Below are 27,921 nucleotides of genomic sequence, written 5' to 3' on the forward strand. Positions count from 1 at the left end.
TTTAACATTGCAAATTCAATGATTGCATTTACTAATTCTTCAAAAATAGTTCGATCTTTTGATTTACACCCTTAAACTCATAAACGATGATCAAAAAATCTTCATCCAATAGTTCTTCTACAAATATTGAAAAATTTGGTGAAATATACACTACCGAAGGATTCGGAAGAGAGATAGACTTCTTTGATCCAAGAGGGGAAACGATGCAGCATCGTTTTAGAACATGGTGTAAGAGCTTTTCATCGAAGAATGCTCTTGCATTCAGAGAAAAAAATAAAGACGGGACTTGGGGAGAATATCGATATATTACATACAAGCAGTTCGAAGAACGAGTGAATCACTTTGGAAGTGGTCTCAGGCATTTAGGATTTAAAAAAGGTGATCATATTGGAATCCTGTCTAAAAACTGTGTTGAATGGATGATATATGATATGGCATGTGCTGTACAAGGATTTGTTTCTGTGCCAATTTATGATTCATACGGAAAGGAAATCGACGGATTCTTGATGACTCATTCAGATTGTATTGCAGTTGTTGTCCAAGCAGAAAATTTGCCAATGGTCCTTTCCCTTGCAAAGGAAGGAGCCATTCCAAAAATCAAAACAATAATTGGAATAGATAACCAAACAACTTTTGATAAAAGCTTTGAAGGATGCGATTATAGGTTTTCAGAAGTCTGTAAATTTGGAGAGGAACATCCATACGAGGATGCAGATGTAAAATCAGACGAACTATTAACAATTGTTTATACTTCAGGAACATCCGGACAGCCTAAGGGTTCAATGTTATCCAATGAAAATTTGTGTTCTGGATACGTTATGATGGGAGCAAGAGTTGCTCCAACGACGGATGACGGAAGAGTTATCTCATATTTACCTTTGGCGCACGTATTTGATCGTACAATAGAATATTCATTTTTGGAGAAAGGCGGTTGCGTGGGCTATTTTCACGGAGAAATGGCTCAACTTGTCTCAGATTTGAAAGTCTTTCGACCAACTGCACTTCCAGGAGTCCCCCGTTCTCTTACGAAAATGTATGAAGCTGTGATAAATAACATCAATAAACTTCCTTGGTTTAAGCGTACTATGTTCTGGGCCGCATACAACTGGAAAAGAAAACTACCGTTTGAACGAAGAATTCAACAAAACACATGGGCCGATGCAATTTTCAAGAATGTGAGAGATGTTGTTGGAGGGCAAGTTCGGATTATTGTTAGCGGAGCAGCTGCACTCAATCCAACAATTGCAGAATTCCTTCACGTCGTGTTGGCTGTACCATTTGGTGAAGGATATGGACAAACAGAAACAAGTTGCTGCATTACAGGTCCTCATCTCTCTGAAACTCACTTTGGAGCTGTTGGCATCCCATTCCAATACATGGAGGTTCGACTGATGTCTTTGCCAGAAATGGGATATCTTACAACCGATAAGCCATATCCTCGCGGAGAAATCCAGTGCAGAGGACCAAATGTATTTATGGGATACTACAAGGACAAAGAGGCAACAGATAAACAGTTTATGCCTGATGGATTTTACAGATCAGGAGATGTTGGTGAATGGATTCCTGGACCTTTCACAACTTTGGGTCCACTGAAGAAAGGCAAAGATGGAAAAGTGAAGGAAGGGGAGACAGAAAGAGAACCGGGATTACCACTTAAGTCGATGAGAATCATTGATAGAACGAATAACGTGTGCAAAATGACTCATGGAGAGTATGTTGTGGTAGAGCAACTCGAAAGCATGATTGAACAGTCATGGTACGGTGATGATAAATCGTACACAATTAAACGATATCTAAATGAGTGGACTATCGCTCCTCCAATCGGAATGGAATTCATCGTGGCTTTTGTCTGTCCAAAATGGAATGCGCTTCTCGACGAATCGAATGTTGCAGAAACAGGCGCATCCAGCTGGCCAGGTGTGAAAGAGTGGTGGACTTCTACTCCGATTGAAAGCAGAAAGAATGTGCCACAAAATTTGAAAGACTCACTCTCAAAGTTGCCATGCGTATCAGATTTCTTCATCAACCAATTTACAATGGTCTCTGCTCGACTTGTTCACCTTGGCAGGATGAAACGATACGAAATGATTACGGGTGTCGTCTTGTGCCCAATTGAATGGTCGCCAGAGAATGGATTGACAACAGCTTCTTTGAAGACAAGAAGAACAGTTGTGAAGAAATATTTTATCAAAGAATTCGACAACGAAGTTGCCAGAGTTCAAGAAAGAAGAAGGAGAAAGCTTCAGCAATCGAATGATGCTCTTCACAAAAAAGATGACGATGCACCGTCTGCGTCTTCGTCTTCATCACCAAACTCTCCGAGCATTGCTCCATCTTCCTCCCCAGCACCAGCATCGTCCCCGTTTGAAGTAGACGACTTGCCGCTTCCAGTTTCTGCCAAGCGCAAGAGAATGATAGTTCTGTTTCTGGTTGTTCTAATTCTTGTATTTATGAGTTTCCGTTCATTCATCAGAAAAAATTAATTAATTTGTTGAGAGAGCTTTAATAACTTTGTATTTATTATATTCAACGGTTTTCAAATCTTCTTGGAATTCCACGAAATTTTATTTGAAAAGTGGACATTTTCAGAATTTTTCCATAATGTTTAACATATATTTTGTTACTATCTTTCTTTTTTTTTTTACGTTTCTTTGATTTCTTCAAACCACTCATATTTTATAAATACACGTCAAACAATCTTTATAAGGTTATGTAATATTTAACAGATAAATTAAAACTATATTCAAAAATAAAAATCAACAAAAATCCGTTTAAAAAAAGATAATAATACCATGCTAAATACACAATTATTATAAGACTTTCTAATTTTAAATCCAAGCCGCCCATCCATAATACATTCTTGATAGTTTTTCCAGCGCAGTTGCTTCGCTGATGAGAAAATGAACATTTGCTTCAACGCTTTGAGGAGCATCTGACATGCCTCCCATCAGCCTTGTCCTCATTTGTGCCATAATCACCCGCACTTGTTGTTCTGTGGTGATAATCTCCGTTGGCATAGCATACACTGCATCATGGAAGAGCGATTCCCACACAGACAGCAGACAATCTGCATTTCTCCTTAGCACACGCAACACAATTGCACACACACATGAGAACGACCCTTCAACTCCAGTAACACCAAATACATCAACCATGTTCTGGGTGAGTCTGAAAGGCACTATCTCTGGAACATTTAACCGATTTCCTCGATCAAAAAGAAGACTGAAGTCAACATGCATGACCTCACCAGTTGTGCCAATTAGAGAAATATTATCCAAATGTCTGTCTCCTAACCCAATAATATATCCAACAATGGACCACACTGCATTAGAACGAACAAAATTTGCTGTCATTTCCATCCAGTCATAAACATCAATACGCTCTGAGAGAAAGAACTCATGTAGAACAGGAGATGCTAGTTGGCACAATCGTGTAAACTGTTCAATTCGAGAAAGAAGAGCCTTTATTGATTCTGGTTTTTTCGGGTCGTAATCGATATTCTTTTTGTAGATATCAAAGAACATATGAATAGTATAACCAGTATATTTTGGATAAAGATCACTTACAATTGCACGAAGAGCAGCTAGTCCGTGAACCCATTCTAACATCCCTGATGAACGAGTTACAGGAATGACAGAATAAGTCTTCATCTGCACATGTCTTGCGCGAGCAACTTCATCACTCTCCAGCATGTTGTTAACAAGCGAGTTGAATTCCATCAGCCTCATATCTTTTCGCATATCATCTCCTGACTTCACTAAAAACATGTAACTTTTTCCATCACTTCCCACAAATGCAATCTTTCGAGGAACCATTGCTGATTGAAGAAATTCCACTGTTTTGTCTAATCCGTGAATTGTTACGAGTTGTTGTGTGAGTGATGTTCCTCGAAGGATATTCCACTGATTACGCTGTGATGAATTTGAGGCAGCTAAAGAAGAACTCGATGATGAAGAAGTAGTTACAATACTTGAACAATCAGATGGTGCTTTTGATAAACTTTTTTGGTCTTGTTCAATTGAAGTTTGCATAAGTTGTGAACAAGCTGGACGAGCAGAAACATAAGAACCTGGCAATATAGAAAGATTTCTGGCAGTTGGAATTGCCAGGGGTATTCGTAACGTTGGAGAAAGCATAAACTTTGCAAGCGGAACACTGCTCAATCGCTTCTTCTGATTTTCTGGTCCTTCAAAATATTCTTTTGGAGTTGAAAATTGTAACAGAATATTTCTTGCGGTCTGAAAAGCAATCCACGGATGTTGAATGTCCTGCGGATTGAAGCAGTCACGTGAAGAAGGGACAGAATGCGAAACACGCGACGAAGGTTTTTTTATTGGCGGGATCTGAGGAACAGGCGGAAGCTGATTAATATCATTTGGCGCTGATATTGCTGCCATTTGACTCCCGTAATAATTTTTCATTGCAGAATAAGAAAACTGATTTGTTGATGAGCTTGTATGCTGCTGCATCTCTAAACATTTCGATTGAATAAAACTTCGATGAACAACTCTACTAACGTTGTCAATAATGATTTTTTGTCTCTCTTGCATCACTTTCTTTATTTCTTCTCGTGACATTGTTTGCACTTCCGGAACTTGGCGGCTTTGCGCTGCGAGCTGCGGTGCTAAAGCTGCACTTATTTTCCCATTTGCTGTTGTAAACATTACAGATCCTGTGCCTGCATTCATAGAAAAGGCGGAAGAACTTGAAGATTGGCCTTGAAGCAGCTGCTGAGGCTGTGTGCTCGAAGGAATTATTGGCTGGAAAGGCTCGAATATTGTGAGAGCGTACCAATAGGCATGAATTGGATACGCTGACAGAACATTTGCAATAATGTCACTTTGAAAAAAGGCAAGAGTTTTATCGTAACAACTGAGATTAGAAATTAAATGTGAAAGCACATCATAAAAATGAATTACAGGAATTGATTCGATATATTTCTGCATTTCTGGAATAAAATATGTCATCATAAGTTTCAGTAACAGTGACATTGCATGGCGCTGATATTTTATTCCATTTATTAAAGTAATGGATAATTCTTTCACCACTTCAAGAAGATGGAGCCGACTCTCTTTTTCTAACTCCTCAATTTCTTCTCTTTCTCTGTCTCTTCGCCTTGAGTCTCTTTCAACTCCTCTTCCACTTTTTGTTTTTCCTTCTGATGCTTTCCCTCTCTCTCCTTCTCTTTCTCCAAAATTTGAAACTGATCTACCTGTCATTTGCATCAGCTTTTCGTTAATTTCGTTCCAAGTCTTCAATGAGAACTGAGCTAATTGAAAATGGCCTTTTTCCAGTCTTGGATTCATCTCAATTACTTTTCCAAGAAACTTTCTAATATCATCAGCTGGTCTCATTCCAGTTTTCTCCCACAACTTCGCAGCGAAAAGAGATGCTCTAATGAAAACACTAGCACTCTTGGCATCATCAAGATACATCGAACTTAGCAAGCTGGGATTGCTAACTCTTTTCGAAATTATCGGAACAATCATTTTTTTGACTTTGTGCGCAGAAAAAATATTGGCTTGGGTTAAATCTTCTCTTTTTGTGACATCATTTTGCAACATCGTCGCAGCAACTTCTTCTTTGTTCTGTGCAACAAGCAATTTACATTTTTCAAGTAAAAGTGTCCATTCAAGAGAAGATATCACAGAATCAAGAGATCCTTGAGGCTTTCCCTTGTGACTTAATTTTTGAACAGAAGGCGAAACAGAAGACATTTGAATTGAGCTGGAAGGCTGTGGAAACGGAAAGCATGCAAGATGAGATGACGATGAAGGATGATAATATGATGCAGCCAAGTATGGAAACATGCTTTGATCTATTTCATTTGATACAGCTTCTGAGGAAGTCGTAGACAACACTTTGGTAAGATCGCTATTGCTCGAGCGAGTTTTCATTTCTTTCACAGAATTTAATGTATTCTGAAGCGACTTCAACGACTCAATCTCCACTGATGCAAAAGTGTGCATGGCAGCCGAAGCATCAAAGCATCCGGCTTTCCGTGCTTGTCTTGCGGTTTCTTCGTAGGAAGCAACAGACAAAGAAGAATGAGTAAAAAGAAGTGTTATTATTTCTGATTCAACATTCAGCAAAGCAGAAGTAGCCGATGAAGACCCAAGCAAACGTATCAAAGATAAAGTGTCCTGCTCAAAAGTCTTTGTGTAATAAGTTATTGATTGAGCTTTGCTAATGTCGATAGGATTACGATTTGAAGATGAAGAAGAAGAACCAACAATAATAACGTCATCTTCTTCATCATCTCCATTCTCTTTGTTATCATCGACCATTTTCATATCATTTTCTTGTGTCATGATTCTTTCTTTAAAAGAAGGCTTGTTTGCTTCAAACTCTCTGTTCTTTGGTTCTTTTTCCATTTCTCGCATCCTTCTTTTGCGACGCTGTTCTTCGCTGTCTTCCTCGCTTTTAACAAGTGCAATCCACTGGTTAATCAGATCAAAGTACATATGAATATGTTCATTTGCTATCTTCATGCAAGCTCGACTAAGTGAATGAAGCAGCTCCAGCTCAGAATATGATGGGTGAATAACCTTCATGCGTTCTGTCCATTCGGGCCATGGCGAAAATGGCAAATCTGTAATTGAAACAGTGTCTTCTTCAGAAAGCAGTGTTGAAGCAGAAGAAGAAGATGCTGATATGGAAGTTGAAGGTTGCTTTAAACTTGGGGAAAGTTGAGCTTGAACTTGAAAAGAAACCGACGAGCGCAGGCAACTCAAAATTCTTTTTTCAATCCACAAACACAGTTTGTCTATCCATTTACGGCCAACATCAATATCATGAAGAGCATGAAGATGAACCAAATCTGGATAAACGCGAGAGTATGTTTCATTAGCAGATGCTGTTATTCGAGGAAGCAAAGCATCGTGCGCTTGTCCCATTATTTCTTTAAATAGACTATTGTTCATTGAGGCCATTGCGCTGATGCTAAGTCCAACAAGAGATTCAAAAGAAATGTTTGAGGTTGATGTCACAGGGCTATCTGGCACTGAAGAAGATTGACAACCACTATCAGCTTTTTGTTTGAGTCTCTCTTCTTGTGAATGATATAGATCGCTGCTTTCAATGCGCTCCCATTGCCCCATTCTCCATGTTGTCTGAATTGCAGTGCTCTCAATTTCAGCATTGAGATCAGCCAGCTTTGAAGATAGCAAATGAAGCGAGGCTGTTGTCAGATCAATAAACTTCTCCCTATTTGCTTCTGTATCTTTTTTCTTTTGATTTTGAGAATCACCACTCGAAGAAGTATTTTGTTCAGAAATATTCTGCTTGCTAACTTCACTATGTTGGATTGAAGATGATGATCTTTGAACTTCAGATGAGCTCTTCCTTCTCTCTTTCACTTCAATCTTCAATGTTTCATTCATTGACTCCACTTGCTTCAGCTGACCATTCAGTTCAGAGCTAACAGGAGTTATCGCACTGCGACTGTTAACCATTACTGATTCCCACTGTCCCAATTGGAATGAACATCTTAGTAAACCACAGTGAGCAGTAAAGTACACAAGATTTTGCATTGCTAGATATTCCAGTTGTAATGTTGAGAGAACATGTAAGCGCCATTTCTGAGAAAACGAAGAATGGTTCTCATTTATATATGAAGTTCTATTTGGACGCTTAAGTTCAAGTGATGAAAAAGCGGAAGGTGAAGAAAGAGATTCAATTTTCGAAACATTTTGCGTTGAACGAACTGGAATCAATGAAGTTGATTCTGAAACAGGAAGATTCGAAGACGCTAAATCAGAAGTCGAAGAAGATGTTACTGATGCTGATGCTGAAGGAGAATATCGCGGGGAGAGCGATTGACTTGTCCGTGCATATGCAAGCAGCTGATCGTATCCACGAGAAGCCTCTCTCCATTGAGCTTTCACAGAATTGTCAGATATTTCATCCAAAATTGAAGTAGACTCTCTCAAGCGAGCTACACCCCGCAGCTCATCATCGTTTCCAAGCGCTGTATAAATCTGCTGAAGAAGTGTGGATATTTCGTTAGAGTAGCCCTTCAAGTTCTTATCAGAACGAGGAGTGTAACCAATGATGCGAAGATGCTGATCCAAATAAAACAAAGCTCTTGGAAAGGCATGACATGCAATTGCTGCTCTTGTCAGAAGCAAAAGTGGAATTCGTTCATAAAACTGTCTCATTCTCGTTCTGATTGGAGAAAGCAAACTCCGCGTCCTGAGCCAAGACGTCCACTGATCAAGCAATGAGAATATCAGTTGTGCAGACACGATCACCTCTCCTTCGCATCTAACTTTTCGAACTTGAGAAGAAGAAAATGAAAAAGCAGACGACGATGAAAGTGTTGATACAATTAAACTTGTTTGTGAACCGTTCTTTGCAAGAACTGATGATGACGATGACGATGAAAGAGGCATTCCATAAGCACAATGGTTCAGCATGCTATCTGATGCTTGTCCTTGCTTTGCCATCCAGTTCAATATCCGATCTTCGTCTTCATTGTACAGAGTCATTTTAAGAATTCCACACACTTCATCAACAAGTGCATTCATATCTTTTTCGTCTCCACACAGAACCACCGCTTGAATCATATAAGGAAGTAGAAAAGATGCAAGTTCAGGTACATCCATAGTATATTCGCAAGCTTTGAATATGTTCACCCTTTCTACAAGCAGTGGGCCAAACAACCAGGGCTGATCATATGGTAAAGGAGGAGGTAGTTGAAGGGTGGGAGCTTGTATCTGCCTGTGAGAAGAAGAACTGGAAGATGGCGATGGAGTTGAGGAAACAAATGAGGATGGCTTGTACAGCGGTGGTCCACATGGACTGCCATCAACAACGCGCCGAGTGGGTCGCGAAGGTTCGAAAGGATTTTGAAACACAAAGTGAGAGAATGGCGCACAAGGGATGTTAATTTGTGATGTTGATAAGGATGATTGTAATTTTACAGGAAGCGAATGAAGCACAAGCTCGTCTGATAAGATAGCTGTTGATGTGTTCAAATGAATTTCATTTACTCCATTTGCTATTGGCGAAGACACCAGTGAAGCTTCAGCAGAAGAAGGTATCTTTGCATAAGGGGCCAACAAAAATTGTGCACGGCGGCAAATATTCAATGCCCACTGATTGAGCCACTGGCGATGATTGTGCTGTTGCTTTCGAATACTCAAAAGAATTCCAACTCCTTTATAACTTGCATCTTCATTATTGTTCTGATTTGCTTCTGAATTTTTAGAAGGAGCATCAGTGTAAGTTGTGAGAGTCACATCTCCATCACGAATTGTCATATTCTTGCTGGCAAAAGGCAAAGATCCCGAAACGGATGAAGAAGTATTATCATCATTAGCAATAGAACCTGATCTCTCTAACAACATCTCGTTTTTTTCGGGAGCAAATGAAGAGACAAGAACATTTCCCAATGGCAGAGCCTGTGTTGATTCTTCGCTTGCACAATACCTTGATGTGCGTAAGAGTGTTACTATTCCCTGATTTGACTTTGATAAGAAGTCAAACACAGGAAACACAGAATCGCTCTTTTCTCTGGTTGATAGAGAAAATGATGCAACATCTCCTCTGGTGCGGGATCCAGCTTGGTTCATTTGCTGTTGCACTGCTTGATCTTTGGAAGAAGATGAAGCACTCATTGAATTTTGGCGAGTTCCGTTTGAAGAATCCGTCGAATCCTTCGAGCTTGCCAATCGATTTGCGGAATATGCAGAAGTTGCAGCTGTAGGGTTGAAAAATGGGCATTCAACGATACTGTGATTGGCAATATCAAACTTCAGAAGATTTTGGAGAGCAATTCCAATTATATCTTCGTCCATTGTTGATGAGCGGTAGTGAGGAGCAAGCAGTTCCACAAGAGCAATTGCAAGGGCACTGTTGTGAAATATCTCTTTCTGTGCCTTTGAGGAATTTGTAGAAAACAAAGAAGATTTCATAACAGAGCTTATTGAATGTGCCACAGCTTCACTCATAGCTCCCTTTTCTTCGATTTGTTCAATTTTCTTTTGTAATTGTTGTTCATTGTTAACTTTGCTCACAATAATTACAGGATTTTCCATTCCCCTTTGAGGCTGGATCTGATTCTGAGCATAAGTGTTTGAACTGTCTTTTGCCGAATGTCTTGTTTGCTGCCCATCGGCATTCGCATCGGCAGCAAGCGGAGTCGAATTAGTAGATGATCTGTTTAGCACAGTTGGTTGTGGAGGATCTGGAATTGGATATATTTTCATTTCTCGATGTCTTCTTTCGTGCAAAGAAGCAACAGTTAAAGCAGTTGTTGAAGTTGATGCAGTTACAGTTGGAGTGGAGCTGCTCGAAGATGACTGGCCCGATTGCGGATCTGATATTGGTGTGGAAAGAATATTCACTAACGAATATGGAAGCTCAGACAGCCAAGTATGCTCTTTAGAATTAAGTGCAATACCATACAGACTTAAAGAGCCTCTGATAACATCTGCAATAAACTCCTCAGCGCATAGCTTTGATATTGAAAGTACTGTTGGATTCATTGCGCCCAACTCTCCATAACATTCAGCAGCGGCTTCTCGAACATCTCTATTTTCATCATCGCAAAGCTGCAGAAGCAAACCACAAATGGGTCTTAAAAGATATGTACATGACTCAGCATGTAGTACAGTTAGCTGAGCTTGATAATTGGTACTCTGTGGAAGCTGACTCAATTGAGTCTGCGAAGAAGAAGATGACGATGAAGAAGGAGATCCAATGAAAGAATCTGAAGTTACTGATGAAGATGCTTGCGATGCAGTTGGCAACGAATTTTTCACTCTTTGATATGCTTGAAGAATGGTTTCAATTGACGGAGGGATTTTCATTGGAGCACCTCCGCCTTCTTGTTCAGCAATTTGGAGGAGAGCACGAAAGAAAAAGAAGCGGTTTGGACGAATGACCAGATGTCGAAGTTGAGAAAGCGAAAGAAGTCTAACAGAAGCTGAAACGTGTGTTAGTCCTCTGGCAATAAATACAAATTGATGGAAAATGTGCAGCGATGGCAACTGCTTTAGAAATAGCTCATGGAATGAAAGTGTTTGGTCATGTGAAACATCCAATGCATTGTTTGATTGGTAAGCATTTTTTTGAATTGGTGAGTCCACAAAGGGAAGATAGGGTACTTCAAATAAAGTGACAAGCGCATAATCTGGTTTCAAAACTGTGCGTAAGAGATTAAATTGAGAAGGATCTATAAACAGAAGCGTTGACAATGATGATTGCACTTTTTGTATTTTTTGCATGGATGATGATTCTAACAAAAGAGTTGATAAATTTGTGACAGCGCTTGTTTCGTGGATTTCTGGATTCATTAAGATTTTCTGTGCTAAAATCGCATCACATAATCTTTGGGGAGGCCAAAACATTGATACAAGTAGTGAAAAGAGAGAAAGAAGACTTTTGCATCTTTTTTTGAAAAGTATTGCAGCAATCTCTGAAGTTTGCTCCTGTTTTTTCGGTTCATCATATGCCTGATTCTCAATATCCATTTTTAATCGTTGCTTTTGAGCGTTTATTTGTGAAGAAAGAAAAGGAACCTGACGAGAATGGATGAACTGGTTCTGAATAAGCCGAAGAATTCTGAGCGAATGTTGTTCACTTTCTGTTTCTTCTCCGTCTTTTGAACTGAAAAGTGTTTCTGGATCTTCTCTCAAGTTTGAAAGGATTGTAATGAGCAAAGGCAGAATATCTCCAATAAGCTGAGGAATGAATGGCGAACAAAGGGAAGGAGAGAGAGAAATTATCAAAGTTCTGTAAGTTTGGCAAGCTGAAAGAAAAAGTGAATGGCGTAGGAAAAGTTCGTTACTTTCAAGCTTTTGTTGATCGGTCGATGATGATTCGTCTGAAAATGAATAAGATAATGAAGACCCCTTATTCCCTTGAGAACTGGCATTTAGCACTTTTTTATCTGAAACAAATGATTTAGGTTCTTTTGAGTGTTGCTTTGAAGAAAACTCAAAAAACGAAGGATGAAAAATGGAAGTACATGCCCAACGAAGTGTCGCAAGCAGTTTAGGCAGCGATGATTCAACAAATGTGCTTATTGATGGAATTGTTATGTTCTCCAACCCTGAAAGAGAGCGATCAGGCTGAAACGGAACATTTGGAGAAAACAACGATTTCGAATGCAAAACAGAAGTCGATGGAGGATAGACAGTTGATCTGGGCGGAAACAATGGAGTTTGTTGTGGATGTTCTTGAAGTTGGCGCAGGATCGCTTCGTTCATGTTTTGATTATTTATATTCGATTCACTCTTGTAAGTCAAATTCTTAATGGGAGGAGAAAAGACAGAAGAAGCTCCAGCTGCTGCAGGCTGTGCAACTGCCTTTGTATTTGTGTCTTCAGTGATAACAGAGACTTTTGGTATTGCTTTTTGTGGAAGAGCCTGCGGAGGCGCAAATTGTGGAGATGGAGAAGTAATCGTGGCTGCAAGTGTTGCTGGTATTGCAGCTGATAAAGATGAAGGAACAGGAATAGTGGCATCCGGCAGCAAAGAAGAAGAAGTATCTAACAATCCACCCATCCCTGTTTGTAGTGCAGTTTTCTGTTTGCTCTCAGTCTGTTGAAGTAATGCTGCATTCTGTTCTGTCGTTTGAGGTATCTTAAATGCCATATCTTGTGAAGATAGCGATTCTTGCTCTTCTGCTGATGATGCTGAAGTTGCTGCTGCTTTCGTCTTGCGTCTTGCCCTTCCTCCTCTTCCGCGTGCTGGTCTTCCTTTTCCTCTTTTTCTGCTTGGCGTTAACGTTGCAGCTGCTCCTCGCTTCGAAGAAGCCCTTGTCTTTTTGCCTGCTTCTGTTTCATCCGCTTCTGCTTTGACTTTGCCGGCTTCGTTTTCGTGCTCTTTCACATCTTCGTCGTCTGTTGAATGCGATCTTCCTGTTTCATTGCTGCTCATTTCATCAACTTTGTGTCTGTTAGCAGCTCCTCGTCCTTTTTGCACTTCTCGAATTTTCACTCTTTTTCTTCCTGATCTCGTCTCAATTATGATTTCATCATCTTCTTCATAAAGATGTTCGGATGCCTTTTCTAGATTTTCTGCTTCAGTTTTGTCTGCAATCACTTTCTTTTGTCCTCTTTTTTTATTCTCTCCATCAGCTTTACTTGTTTTTCCGTCAGCAACTGTCGAGCGTGTTCTTCCTCCTTCATCAGTCTCTGAATCTTCCGGACTTTGAGGATTGAGATGCTTCGAATCGTGCTGCGGTTTTGAAGTCACTACTTCGTCCATTCTGTCGCTGTCTTCATCGTCTTCAACCAAATTGGTTTTTGTCCTAATTGTTTCAGAATGCTCATTTTTTTCAATCGATTCTTTTTCATCTGGTCTTTTTCGTTCGACCATCGAATTGTTCAAATAAATCAGCGGTATCAAAGCACAAAGAGCATCAAATGCAATAAGCTGCTTGTCAAGTGAAGAAGATCTTAGAACAGAAGACAAAAAGGCTACAACATGAAGAAAGTTGCCTTGCAAATAGTGAGAAACAAGACAAGCTGAAGAAGGGTCGAAGTTATTAGCCAGAACAGACGGTGCTGATTGCACAAAGGCCAATTCTCGATATACTTCAAACTGAGCACAGTTGAGATTTTGCACTTGAGAAAACGTAGGCGATACAGGCATCTGTGAAGCAACTTGTGACTCAGCAGAGAACGAAGTCCTTAAATTATGTGGAAGAGCAGCTGTTGTATTGAATTGTTGGTTCAAAAATGGATGTGTTTTTCCTGTGCGAGTGGCAGATGCAACTGCAGCCGAATATGCCTGAACAGAACAAGACAGCGGAGCATTCGAAAGAACAGGAGCCATAAGATACAGATCGAGATCAATGATAGCAGAAGAGCTTAACTGCAGAACATCAGAAGGAGATTGCATCAAAGAACGAGGTGACGACAAACCAACCTGTCCAGCTGCGGTCATTGGACGCGGGAACGGATGAAAAGCAGACATATTTGGACTCTCTGAGAATGTGAAGCGAGGAGTCGACGAAATAACTGAAGGCATCATGCCATTGGTAGCTGAACCAGAACTCGAGGCTGAACTTGAATCAGAAGGCGAGGAAGGAGATGAGGTTATGTGAGAGGAAGGAGGAGAAGTAGGCTGAGTGCGTTTTAGCTCTGTCTGCTGGAAGCAAATATCAGCAATTCGGATAAGAGTGGCAAATGGCGGTGAAGAACTTGATGTTGAAGAAGACGAATATTGTTTTGATGACGAAAATGATGAAAATGAAAAAGAGTTCTGAGACGACAATTTTGTGTTTTTTGATGATTTATTCTGAATATCAGAATTTTCATCAATGTCAAAATTAAACATTTCTTCCCTGCTAGCTTTTCCAATCTCCATTATAACATGCTCCAAAAGAGGGTATTGAACAAGCCCAAAAAAGCTTGAAAATGATGATATTCCGAGAGTGGTCATAATAAAATCTATTCCCAATGATGATAAAGGTTCTGGTTGAATCGAATTCATCTGAAGTTCATCAGAAAATCGAGTTTGAGACTGAAATTCTGGTCTTGAAGGTGTTTTCACCACATTCAGCGTGCGTGTAGGTGATGTTGGAGGTGATTCAACAAAAGAATGTGCCCTGTTAGTTGGAGATGGCGAACAAAATCGAGCTGGTGAAGATATTGCAAATCTTGTTGCAGCTTCATCTGGGTGCGTCATTAGAGAATATGTGAATAGCGCAAGATTCTCAATAATTAATGTTCGTGATGCAATCATGTGGATGGTACGTCTCTTATCTGCTTCAATATGAGATAGCATATTCTGCTGTGGTGTTGAAGTTTGCTGCGCTGCCGAAGAACTAGAAGAAGAAGATGACGTTGAAGACGTTGCTGAAGAAGAACTTGCTGTTGCAGAGCTCGTATTGGTCTGAGCTGATGATTGTGCATTCTTCATTCGTGATCCATTTCCAACAGTTTCAGCTGATGTTGAATCAAAAATAGATGTGGTTGTCAGAGGAGAAGGTGCAGTTGTTGTTGATGTCGATGCTTTTGGTGTTGCCTGAGCAGATGACTGCGGAAGAGTCGAAGAGGCAGAGGAAGTGTACAATGGATGCGGATAAAGTATTTGAGAAAGAAGGATTAGATAATCTGGAAACACATATTGTGTCAATACTTGAGGCCCTGCTTCAGAATTCACAGTTGGCGTATTCAATGGATTCTGTTGTTTTTCTGGTAAAAAGCGCGAATAAGTTGCTGGATTTGCAGAATCTGTGTAAAGCGAGGAAGTGAGTTTTGACATTTGATGCGCAGGTGTTGCCTTCTGTTTTGTGAGTTCAGCTGCTACATTATCTTTTGCAGATTGAGCTCGCAGTGATGCTGAAGTTGATGAAGATGGCAATGTATTTGTGCCAGTAGTTGCCGTTCTCTGTTGTTTTGAGGAATTATTTGCATCATCTTGTCCAACAGCCAAACACAATGCGCTTCTTTCTTGTTCCTGGAAGTGCTGCTTCCGCTCAGCAAATCGTCTTTCTCGTGTTTCTATCAAAGACTCAATGAACAACTGTGCAAGAGCTGAAGGAAAGAATGATGATAAATAATCCTTTGGAGTAGTGTGATAGCAAAGAATAGGAATGGTACACAGAAGAGGTGGTGGCTGAGGAGATGAAAAGCAGCTGAAAAAAAACAAAGGTGCAATTTCTGTTGGCTTAATACGTTTGAGCTCCTCAGACTCATTCTGCATTTGAGCAGATCCGAATGAAGATGTTGATGATTCACCAGAAAGCAATGAAGATTCGCTGCTGAATGAGAAGTGCATAAAAATGGAAAATGGATCAGAAAGAAAGCGCATTTTCTGTTGGCGAAACTGCTTTTGAAGCTGGTTCAAAGCAGAAGATTCAGGCTTTAACTTCTGAAGCAAATAAATCAACTCTGCCCATTTTTGGTTCTTTGTGGTGATTGTTGCAAGTGTTGTGTCTATTGAATCTTCAGTCATTGTTTTCACGACAAATGCAGCAACAGCAGTCTCAATGGGACTAAGTAATAACTCAACTGATTCAAGCCCCATTGCTTCTGCCCAACTTTCCAGTGATTCAATTGAAAGTCGTCGCACATCTGTGTCTTTGTCCTTCAGACAAGTCAAAAGGAATAATTCGACAAACGAAACAGGAAACGAATAAAGTGGATGTCTGACAAGAGATGAGAGGGATTTTGAGGTAGATGAATGCTCAAACAGATCTCTCTTTAAACATGTGGATAGCACTGAAATTGCTTTCTGTGCCTTGTTTCTGTCCGTTTGCACTCTTAAATGTCTCGATCTCTCCGAAATGATTATTGAAAGAATGTTTGTTGCAGCGCCAACGGTCATGATGCTGTCATCTTCATCACTTTTTGATTCAGTGAAAAAATTTGAAGGAGAAACGCGCAGTGGGCTCATCAGGACATTCATACATTCCCAGCTGTTGTTTAATTCCTCTATTTGCTGCTCTGTGCTCGAAGTCGAGTCTGCATCTGCAGTCGCTTCTGTGTATTCATCGCTTTCAGAATATGATAGTTCCCCGCTTGTTTCTGTACTACTCTCACTCAGACTGCTGATCTCGATTCCAATTCGTTTTCCTCTCTTTATCTCATCGTTGCTTGAAATTGCATTCATTTGAGCATCCATTACTTCATCACCATTTTCTTTTGAAATCATTTTGTGCTTCGTATACTGGACTTTAACCGTTGCTTGTCCTTGCTCGGATTTTGCAGAATCGCCTTTGATGTTATTTGTTGATAAACGAGAATCAACAATTGCGCCTCTCTTCTTCTGCATAGTCAAATTAAGATCTCCAACATCGATCCCGGTAGAAGTTACTTTATTTTGGCTCGCTTGTAATGCATTGTAAAGCTCATTTATTGAAGGCTTTCTTGTAAGTGCTGCTGGAGAGATAGCTGGAAGCGAACTCGAGTACGTGGAAGAGGAGGCATTTTGTGAAGTTCCAAGTGATAGTGGTGATAAAGCCCGCTTTCTAGGTGATGCAGTCACATCATGCAGCATGGAATGTGACGTTAATGAAGTTGAATGTGATGAAGAAGAGTTGGCGAGTAATGCTGTTGTTGAAGAAGATGTTTGCGTGACTATTTGAGGAGAATGAGCCAAAGATGAAGCAATCGTTTTTGTGTCATGCAATTTTTTCGTCAAGCCACTTGCTCGAATTCCCTTTGAATCCAATTTTAACCCCAATGTGCGCTTCTTTGGTGTGCTTTGAGTTGTTGCATTGATAGCTGAAGGCAGTTTGGTATTATTTGTGGTTGTTGTGGAAGATGGAAAAGGAAGCATCGGAGAAGCTTCAGCAGAAGGAGATGGAGAAAAATTGGACGATGATATTGAAAATGAACTGCTTGGTGCTAATTGCATTGTGGCTGTTGGCCGAGAAAGAGGCGCTTGAAGAGTGGACATAGTTTTTGGTGACACTGCAAGAGAGATTGGGGAGTGAGTTAATGTTGTTAATGATGGTGAAACTGGAAGTGTTGATGCAGAACCAGAGTAACTCTGTTCGGGTTTTTCGTCGTTTGAGTCACAAGTCAAATCAACGATTTTCATTGAAAGCTTTTCGGACAACGAATGTGATGAGGACAATGGTTGAATAGGATGTTTTCTTCCATTCAATCCGTGCAGTGTTTTGGTTGAGTTTCGTTCTAGAACTGAGGGAGAAGCAGGAGTATACACAAGCGGTGTTTTCATTGTTGAATTTGCGAGTGTGAGCGAGGGAAAAGAAGAGAGGCCAATTGAATTTGATGCAAAAGATGCAGCAGAAGATGGCGTTGAAGACACAGCAAACGGATCATTTTGCGTCTGAATGCGTGCTGTTTTTGTGATTTCTTGGGTGTGAGATTTCACCGTTTGCAGATACTTTTGCTGAAATAAACTGTGGTGTTTGTTTGATAATTCTGTTTTTGTTGATGATTTTTTGTTCTTTTTGTTCAAAATCTGAACAGGCCATGTTGGAACTCGATTAAGAAGAGGAGGAAAATAATTAATATTCTGCTGTGTGCTGCCAAACTTTGTAAACAACTGAACGGTTAAGAACTGTCTTAGCATCCAGTTCATCATTGACTGCCCCAAAGAGCCTATCATTGAAGCAATTGAATGTGGAGATTGTGGATATTGTTCATCTTTGGCAAGCAAAGTTGCATTTTCTGTTCTGATTTCTTGCACAAGTTCATAAATCCCAACAAGTCTTCGTATTAAAATGCTGCATCCAGTTGTGTCTGTCCATTCCCGTTGACTCGACATGATCGATGACGAAAGTGATTTTGGTGAATTTGGCAAGTGAAATTGAAAAGAAGTATCGTTTTGTGTCGAAAATGCAGGCGCATCGATTTCCGAAGATGGTAAAGAAGATGATGAACTCGAAGTCTTTAATGCTGCTGATGATGAAGTTGAAGATGCTGCCGCACCAGAAGAAGAAGTTGTTCTCTTGAACATTGCCAAAGAAGATGTTTTTTTCAGCGGAGGCGAAAAGACCAATTGAGATGGTGAAGACTTTCGATGCGCTGAGCCTCCTTTCTTTCCTTTTTTGCGCTGTTCTTTCAATTTCCTTTGTTGATTTTTACTTTCTTTTTGTTCTAAAGCCTTCAAAATCACTGCAGTTGACCATGCTGATTCACCTTTCCTGATAAGCGCTGAAGGGAATAGAATAAGGGCAAGTGTGTAATGAAGAGTGAATACTGATGATGGAAGCGTTGATAAAAGAGAAATCTGCTGCTGAGTCAACTGCTCGAAAGAAATTGAATTATTAATTGGTTTTAATGGAGATGGCTTTGGCTGAGTAATCGAAGGAACATCGCCAGTTGAAGAAGACTGCAATGAAATCACCGAAGGTTTCACACTTTGACTCTCAGAAATATCTTTCGTTTCCATTCCATTCTGCCCAACAAGCGCTATCAGCTGAGAATCATCCACAGGAGGAGAAAAAAGAGACGGGACAGAAGTGGCAGAGGTTGATGTTAATCTCTGCTGGAACGTGGCCTGTGCAGTTGTTCCTGGCTGATCTTGAACGGGAGAAAAGCCTTCAGACAAATGAAGAGGCGTTCCTGTAGCAGACACAGGATGCGAAGATGTTGAAGGATTGATATTGAACAGCTGGGACATCAGAGGCTGCTGTGTCAACGGACCAATTGCTGAAGTCGAAGACCAATCAAGTTCAAAAGTTGTTTCTGGTGTTTGGAATGGAAGAACAGCCCGAGGCAATTTTGGTGTTGAAACAGAAAAGACCGATTGTTGTGCGTTAAGTGAGTTGCCTGCATTTGTCATTAGCTGTGACATAGGAGATGTTGTTGAGTCAGATGAAGCTTTGGATGGATCTTTGTTAGAAAGTGAAGTTTGAAGAGGCTCTGCGCTTTTTCGTTGTTTTAATGATCTCTCGGAGTCTGAAGCACTTGTTGCTAATTGATCTTCTTTCCTGTCTATTGAGCAGCACAACTTATCTTTGTTCCAAAGCTCTCTGTTGTCTTCTTCACCGCAACGAGTAAGTCTTGTGGTTTCTCCATCGGCAGCGTCGCCTTCTTCAATTGTTCCTGTTTCGTCGTCATCCACATCCTCATCATGTTCGTCTCCATTGACCAGCTGCTTCAATGTCGTGTTCTGTTCGTTCGGATCAATCATGCTCCTAATAGTGCTTGTCATGATTGCTGATAGTGATTTTTGCTTTCCCGAGGCAATCATCTTCGACACTGGTGGAGGAGATAGAAGAAGCGGTGGGCGAAGTGGTTTATGTTTGGGACTGAGCAGCTTTGCCATCACTTCACTTGATACAATTTCAACTGAATCATCAGAATCTCCGTCGCTTGTGGCATCTTCGTCGAATTCATCACCAGATTCATCAGAAAGACTTATTTTTTTGTTGTATGATTCGGAAAACTTGCCTGCTTCTTTGCTCTCTCCTTTGTCATCACCTTTGCCTTCTACGTTTTTACTTGATTTGCGTGTCACTTTGACTCTGAAAGAAATTCCCCTCTCACTTCTTTCTTCTCTACTGTGTTGTTTGATTTGTTGCTGTTGTTGTTTTTCTGTCTCATTGATCAATCGAACAGCACGGTTCATTGCCAGTCTGTTCTCTGGCGATGCTTCAAGCTTATTCAGTGCAGGCCCTTCTGAGCTGAAGAGGCGTATGAGAGATGACTGAATTGAAGCAGCTGTGGCAAGCGTCACTTGCTGTGTTGAAGAGACTGTCGAAGAAGACGATGACGGAATGCAAGCAGGCAAAGGCGTTGCAGAGATTGTGGATGGGATGGAAGATCGCTTGTCTGGCGAAAGAGAAAGACTAAAGTGGAAAGAAAGCGAATCGGTGTCTGATCGAGATCCGGAATTTGACTGTTCATTTTTCCTTTCAGATGATTTTGACTGTTGTAGCGAATTTTGTCCTCCTTCTTCAACAATCTCGTCTAAGTTAATGGTTGGCACGATTGCCCATCCATTTTGATAAGAATACGCAGAAATTTTGTTGTTTATGTTTTTTAAACATTTACTTGAAGCTTCACCAGAAGTCGTTAAAGCTGTCATTTTCTCGTCGTTTGAAAGTCCATTTGACACTTGATAAGACTTCACAAATCGAATTCCAACATGAAATGGCATAAAAAGAGATGATATTGATGAGTCACTTCGTATTTTTTCCATAAATGACACTGAATGCTCATGGTATTTCGGTGATGCCGAAACATTCCGTTCCGTCACTGGAGAATATGCAGCTGGCTTTGGCCGATTCGAATCAAGTGTTCTATCGTTTGAATTTCTTGGTGACAGCTGTTGTGGAGATTGTTGAGTTGGCGATTGTGTTTGTGACATTCTTTCTTTATATCTCTGCTGAAGCATGTACAGTCGATTGGAGTTCTTTCGTGCAAGCGGTTCTCTTCTTGGAGAAGACGAAGAAGAAGACTGAGGCGACTTAAATGAAGATGGAGAAGGAGGTATTTTGCTCGTCTGTTGCTTTGATGGGCTTTTTCGCGCAGAGTCATTGTCTTGCTTCTTTTCACTAGTTGGTGACAAAGGGAATGCAAATTGACTCCTTTTTTCAAAAGTTCGTCCTCTCAGCGACATCAGGCCAATCGGAGCGTAACGAGGTTGAATAAACAAAGGAAAAAGTTTTGCAGCAGCTGACACGACGGGATCTCTGGCATCAGACAATAAAAATAAGGCTGATTTCAGCAGAGAACGATGCTCCATCAGCTCGCCAAGTGGTGCGTGGATCAGAAATGCTGGGAGAGAATGAAGGAGAAAGGAGCGACGGACAGATGTCTCGTAAATCGGCTGGATCAGCGAAAACAGAGGCGACCATGCCAAAAGTGACAAAAAAGAAGAGTACATCCGAAGGGGAGAAAAGTGCTTTGAGAGAACTGTCCGCGAAACCGACTGACTTTGCCGTGTTTCGGTTCTGTTTGGAGTTGAACGCTCGTGAAAAGATGATGCTTTTCTTTGAAGTTCTGATTTGTGTCTGTACTTTTCTGAGTTGCGTGATGATTTCACCATGAAGCACGTGGAATCTACAAGGCAATCTCCTGTTGTATGACCAGAATAATAGCATTCAGACTGTTGGGGTGTAAAAACATCGAAGAAACGATTCAAAAGAGATGTTCTTCCTTTTGTTGTTGTCAGCGTCTGAAAGCGGCGATGGATCGAATGCTGATGCTTGTGTCTTGAAAAAGATTCTGTTCTTGAAAGAGCTTTCTTTAAAGTCTGCGAATTCTTTGTGGTCGAAGCAATCGCCGACGAAAAATCGTTTGAAGGTGAGACAGAAAGTGAGCCATATGAATAAAAAGAGTTCTGCGAAGCTCTATTATAGGGACTTTGGCATATGTCATCAATTTGAGAAGACGAACGCTTTCCATAAGTCGAATTTGAGTTGAAGCGTTGTGATTGAGATTGCAATGATGAATGCTTTTGTTTGCTCACAGAAGAAAGTGGATGAAAAAGTAACGAAGAATCAAAAGAAAGTGGCATCGCTATTTCGCTTTCAGCAAATAAATCGTTAAAATTCTGCTGGTGATGGCACAATGTGCACTTTATGTGATTAAGAGGTTGCTTCAAAGATAATGGGATCACACCTGATGAAATTGCTGAATTGAACGATAAAAAGGCAAATTTATTGGTGCAAAAGATTCCACGTGATGATTTTGTGAATAGAGCTTCCAATGAATAAAAAGATGAGAGTGTATCCAGCGAAGATAGCAGCATCGGAGAAATGAGAGATTGGAGAGAAAGCTGCTGAGGAACAGGAGACGATATTAAAATTGGCAATTGAGACGATGAATCAAGATCAATTGACTGTTGATTCTTTCTTGCTTGTTGTGAAGCTTGAGATCCCTTTGAAGCTATTGGCTGAGAAGACTGGCTGGCTGATTGCGAAGTCACATCAAAGCTGCTCATTGCAGATCGTGTCTGTGATGAATCTATTTGCTCCATAAAAGACGAAGATGCTGATTGTATTTGAGAAGTGTCGTCGTTAAAAATGACAGAAGAAAGAAGAAGAGGACAAGGACCAGAAGCGACGACATGAGGAATAGAAATATCTAAGTTGTTACAGATGAGATAGATGAGCGCTGATTGATAGTCACTTTCGAAGCAAGCTGAACCATATGAAACAAATGAATTATCTTTAAAGGCAGTTGAAAGAAGAGTTGATGGACTGTACGATGAAGAAGAAAGAGGGTTGTGTTGCTGAATCCAATCCATCCACGAAAAAAAAGAGATAAACGGTGAAGAGAAAGATTTACTATATGAATATGAAATATCATCCAAAAATGGATTTTGCTGCGCCTTCGGAACAAACAAATGAGAACATCTGTAAAAAGGTGTAGAGATTTCGCAATTCAGACAATTATTCAGCTGCGTTGATTGTTGTCCTAACGATTGAGATTGTGTAAGTCTGACTTTGTTTGGTGTTATCTGTGCTTGCTGTGGTCCATCGACAATTGCATATAAAGATTCTTGCAACTTCATGTTGCCTATGTGCCTTTTCTCTCCACGTGGACACTGAGTTTTTCGATGGTGTGAGGAATGCGAAGAGCCAACTGCGGATGTTGTACGATTAACTGTTTCCAAAGGCAATGAATTTGGTTGTGTGTTGCAAGCAGACATTGGAGTCAATCGATAAGATGATGATGATGAAGCATCCAAAAAATGAGAAGAGAGCATTTCTGTATTCGTGTCCATCGTTCTTGTGAAAAAAGTTGATTCTGCCAGTGCAATTAAGCTGACCTTCTGTTTGTGAGTCTGTTTCTGTTCGAAATTTGACCGGCGAAGAGGAACTGTGCTCTGATCATCTGCTCTCATTTTATCATCTAAATCGTTCTTTTTCTTTTTCATAACAGTGTCTTCCGCTATGCTCAGTCGTTCAAATGAGGAAAACGCACAGTAAATAGATCCTACTGAAGATGCAACACTCTCATTTGAAAAGTGCCGAAGACGAGGGTGCTTGTTGAATATGCGACTGCGAATGTTCAACGTCAATGCAATGGAAGGTAATAACTGTGGTGAAATAGGTAGAGGCGGCAGACCTTTAAACGGAAGATCTGAATTTTTAGTTGTCAGAAAAGATAAAGGGAGAGAATGTGTCATCAGAGAAAGAGAGGGAAAAGAGACGAGTGTTGAAATAAGAGAATGAAGCTGTGGAGGAGAAACGAAAGGAAAATGTGGCGCAAAGAGAGGAATAAGCTGAGCACAATACGAACTGATTGATGAGTGTGAAGGAATAGAGATTAGTAAATTGATTAAAGAAAAAATGATTTCCGAACGTGGTGGTGAGATGCAATTGTTCGATGAATGCTTCTTTTCAGAGCAAAATGTTTCTTTGATCTTGCATGATAAAATTCGTTCACAACTGCTAAATGACAATTGATCACTCATAATTTGGAATGAAAGATGAGAAGCAAAAAGTTGCATAAGATGCGTTTGATAAAGTCTGTTTGTATAAACATCTGTGCCATTATTATGAGGTTGCTTTGACTTACTGTTAATACCTTTCTTCAATTGCTGAGATTGCATTTTTGGAGAGATCGCATTTCGCAAATTAGTTGCTTGATCCGACAATGCTGAAGATGCTCCGCTATCAATATTTAGAGGGGCGGGAGAATGACGGTAGCTTGTAATTAACACTTTCGGTTTCCGAGGCAAAGGAGAGTGCGCAGATGAAGGTGACGAGAGTTCTGAAGGCGAATGGAACTGCTCGGTGCTGCCTGATGCTGGAGGTGTTAGTAATTTTTGTTTATGTGTTTCATTCGTAGAAATTGAAGAAGAGGATTCTTGCGTAGATAAAGGAAATGAGGTTGGTGGAACAAGAGATAAACATGTCAGACATGTCAAGGTCAGAGAATGAAAAGGATGCAAATGAATAAATCTAGATAAAAATTGATAGGTTTGTGTCTTCAAATCGGCACTTGATAAATCAGTGTTTGTATCTATTTGACTTGCAATTGCATCATTATTGGCTGAAGATGTGGCAAATGCTGCCGACGATAGCTGTTGGAGCGAATGAAGCTTTTGAGTCAGAAACGATTCACATAGCTGCGAATAAGGGACTGAATACAACGATTCAGTCAATCCTGTCTGGTTAAATGAAGTTGCAGATTGTTTTCCAGAATTCCACATATCAAAAGATGTACTCACTTGTGTTGAAGTAATAACAGTTGCAGAGAACGAAACAATCCAATCAAAATATCCAAGAGATTCGCAAAGTGAAAAGGGGAAATGAGAAATTAAACTGCTAAGAAGATGTAAAAAAAGAACAGCAGCTTTATTGAATGAAGACATTAAATATATGCGACCAAAGTCAGTCGCTTTCATAAATGATACGAATGACATTATCTCCTTTTTCATCTCTGAAAATGAGTCTTTATTGTCATTTGTGCTGCTTGAAGAAGAAAATGTTGATGTTGACGCAGTGTTGTATTCAGAAGAAATAAAAGAACGATCAGAATTTCTGCTGTTGTTAGATTTTTGCTTTGTTGAAAGTAGAGGTTGGAAAATTAATTCGTATAAATTGTATGAAAAGCAATTCTCTTGTTCGTCATTTTGTTGTTGCTGCTGCTGCCGAATAGAAATCGAAAATAAAGTAGAAAAAAAAGCAAGCCATGAATGAACGACATTAAGAAGCATGGCAAATTGTTCGATCAAGCGAAATGATCCAGGAGAAGGAAACGTTAAAGAATAAGAAGATGTGCAAGGTCTTAACAGTGGTGGGGGTATTTGTGCAGTTTTGACGGTTTGTGGACATTTTGATTGCGCGTTTGGTGATTCGACTGAAGGAGGAAAAAGAGTAGATGGAGGAAGCTTCAAAGATGAAGAAGGGGAATAGATTCCCGAGAAGGACATGCTTGCCACTCGAAGTGTGGGCGCAGTGGATAAAGTTGATGCGGTCGTTAGTGATGAAACTTGTGCAGCATCAGCAGATGAAGGGATGTTATTCCGAAAAGAACAGTCAATATTTTCAGAGGAAGACAATGGAGCAGAGAAAAACGGGAATGTGCTTTCGTCTGATGAAAGACAATCTGCTGGTAATTGTTCAGGTTGCGCTGTATGCTTCAATGAGAGATAAAATTCCAAGTCAGAAATAAAATCTTTATCATCTAATGTAGTTTCAAAAAGTTGTATCGTGGCATTCAAAAATGAAAGCTTTGATTCAGCTGTTTGAACAAGTCGTTGTATTGAAAGAACAAAGGTTTCGGTTATTTCGCTCATAAGGGGTTTATTTGAAGTTATACTCGTTGAAGTTTCTTCATTCATATTCTGAATCATTGGAGATGATGAATTGGTCACTTTCAATGTGGATGCAACAGCTGTCAGAGAGGAAATGCTTGCTCCTGGGCAAACTAGAGTGTTGCTAGGAGTCAGTGCATTGTCATTGCTTGCATCTGATTGAAAATCAATAAGCGAATTGTGAAGCGTTCTTGGAGGATTACAAAATTCACAATTTTCCAATAGAGATTCCTGAAAGATCTGGGGAAAGGAGTTAAAATCGAAAATGTTACTTCCATAAGGTGAGGAGCACTGACTTTCAAAAGTCAATTTTTCGACTGTTTCCGCGGTCATAAATTGCGAAGCAGCTGGTAAAGGCGACATTTGAATTGATTGTTGCAGGTTGCTTGTTTGGGGACTTAGTTGTGGATGCAGTGGTGTCTGGAGCGACTGCAAAATTGGAATAAGATGAACAGAACAAATTGAATCCGATAATAGCAAAAATAAAGAGCTGACATTAAAAAGGAGTGAAGTGTCTGATGGAACATAAGGTGAAATGGAAGGTGAAAGTGAAGACTGGGATGAGAATGAAAAGGCAGGTGACGGGCTTGAGAGTGATTTTGTGTTTAATGAAGAAGAGAAATACGATGATGTGACAGAGAAAGGAGACAAAGGAGTGGTTAGAAATTGTTGTGAATGTATGCGGTTCTTAATAAAAACAGTGGAAAAGCCTTCTGATAAAATCGAAGAAAAGCAATCAAGAAGAAGATTTGTGGTGAAAATGGATTGAGATGAAAGAAAAGCAGAAGCTAAAAAGGAACTGTTCGCACGAATAACTCCATCTTTGCATGAATAAAGTGTTTGCCGAAAAAATGTCTGATTTTTCATTGAATCAAAGAAAAGAATATCAAATGAATCGATTGTGTCTGTAATAGGCGTGTTGTCATATGTAACTGATCGATCTTGCATTTGTTGCACTTCATCTTTCGCTTCTTTTTTCTGCAGATCACTAACCTGTTGTTGTGCATCGTCTTGTTGATTCAATGTTTGATTTTCATCTTCTGTGACACGCTTTAGCTTCTGATGGCTTCTTTCCAAGTTTTGTGCAAAATCTTTTGAATTTGCTGAATAGCCATTGGAAGCTTCTTCATTGTCAACATCACTGGCATTGTCTGTGTTGTTATAAAGACCATTCTCATTGCCATCAGCAAACAAAGCACAATTGACACAAAACAAAAGTTTCGAGTAATCATTTGTGCTTCCATTTCCATCGCACCAAAGCCATTTTCTTCGAGTAAGCCAATTACGTCTTCGAGATAACGAAAGGCAAACAAACATAATCATATTCAGCTTGTTTATTGAATGGCTGAAAACTGAGAAAGATTTTAAATCTGAATTCTGCTTAAAGCAGTGGTGAAGAAACAGTGAAAGAAAATGTTCTATCAAATGGAGCTGATGGAGAAAAAGTGTAGCTTCAAGCTCAATTTTTGAAGGTGCAGGCGTATCTTTTTGTGTAATCGAAGCATCTGTAAGTTCGAGTTCTTTTCCTTCATTTTTGTCGAAAAAACTGTTTTCTTCTTCAATGAAGCTTTCAGCATCCAGCTCTTCTTCTTGTTGCGTTAAGCTTGAGTTATCACTTTCCGCTCGATCTTTATTGTTTTGACTTTTTTCATTAATTTGCGTATTCTGAGCCAAATTATTACTTGCTGTCCAATCACCTTCTCCTCCTCGGCACCGAATATCCTTTTGAGCCATTATAAACTCAGCTTCCATCAGAGTATTAATAATGTTTTCCATTTGATACTTTGATAGATGCGGTGAAAATGTTGGAGATGACAAAAATTCACCAACGTCATTGAAGATACGAGTCGGCATTTCTGGTTCATCAAACAAAGATGCTGTTTTTGTCTCGTTGTTTCGTTTTCGTGTTGCTTTAGGAGAAAATTCAGCTTGTTGATTTGAAGGCTGTGCAGTTGCGCAAGCATTTTTATCTAGCTCATCTGTCCAAATACCGTTCAAAGCTAAGAGGCATTTAATTGCACAGCATTTAACAGCTACAGGTGCTGTGCGTATCAAAACAAGCAACGAAGGAACAAGTAACTTCCACAAGTGTTCTGGATGCAACTCTATTGACAATTTGCAAACAGTGTCCTTAAAAATGTTCTGTTCTAATTTTTCATTTGTTGATTTCTCTTCTATTTTTTGAAATTCATCCATCGAGGGAGGCTTGTATTGATCAAAAAAACTTGGTGAACATTGTGATAAAAGCTCGAGAACCGTTTGCATCAGT

The 27,921-nt window shown here is 40.0% G+C and overlaps 2 protein-coding genes across 2 annotated transcripts; one reads left to right on the forward strand and one right to left on the reverse strand.

Annotated features, from left to right (window-relative positions):
• Nucleotides 1-73: 73 nt before the first annotated feature.
• Nucleotides 74-2,739, forward strand: MONOS_6646 (putative long chain acylcoA synthetase). Its single transcript, XM_067876892.1, has one exon. The coding sequence runs from the start codon at nucleotides 87-89 to the stop codon at nucleotides 2,481-2,483; it is 2,397 nt and encodes a 798-aa protein (XP_067735675.1). The 5' UTR covers nucleotides 74-86; the 3' UTR covers nucleotides 2,484-2,739.
• An 89-nt stretch (nucleotides 2,740-2,828) lies between these two features.
• Nucleotides 2,829-27,917, reverse strand: MONOS_6647 (putative Phosphatidylinositol 3- and 4-kinase; the record flags this gene model as incomplete). Its single annotated transcript, XM_067876893.1, has 3 exons — nucleotides 2,829-11,830; nucleotides 11,975-23,470; nucleotides 23,918-27,917. The coding sequence occupies 3 exons, from the start codon at nucleotides 27,915-27,917 to the stop codon at nucleotides 2,829-2,831; spliced, it is 24,498 nt and encodes an 8,165-aa protein (XP_067735676.1).
• Nucleotides 27,918-27,921: the final 4 nt, after the last annotated feature.

The sequence above is a fragment of the Monocercomonoides exilis genome, assembly GCF_001643675.1.
Source record: "Monocercomonoides exilis strain PA203 chromosome Unknown scaffold2-2631571, whole genome shotgun sequence".
Lineage (NCBI taxonomy): Eukaryota > Preaxostyla > Oxymonadida > Polymastigidae > Monocercomonoides > Monocercomonoides exilis.

Bases quoted from the DNA above. Each gene is read 5' to 3' on its own strand.
- MONOS_6646 (XM_067876892.1), top strand. From the start codon at position 87: ATGATCAAAAAATCTTCATCCAATAGTTCTTCTACAAATATTGAAAAA.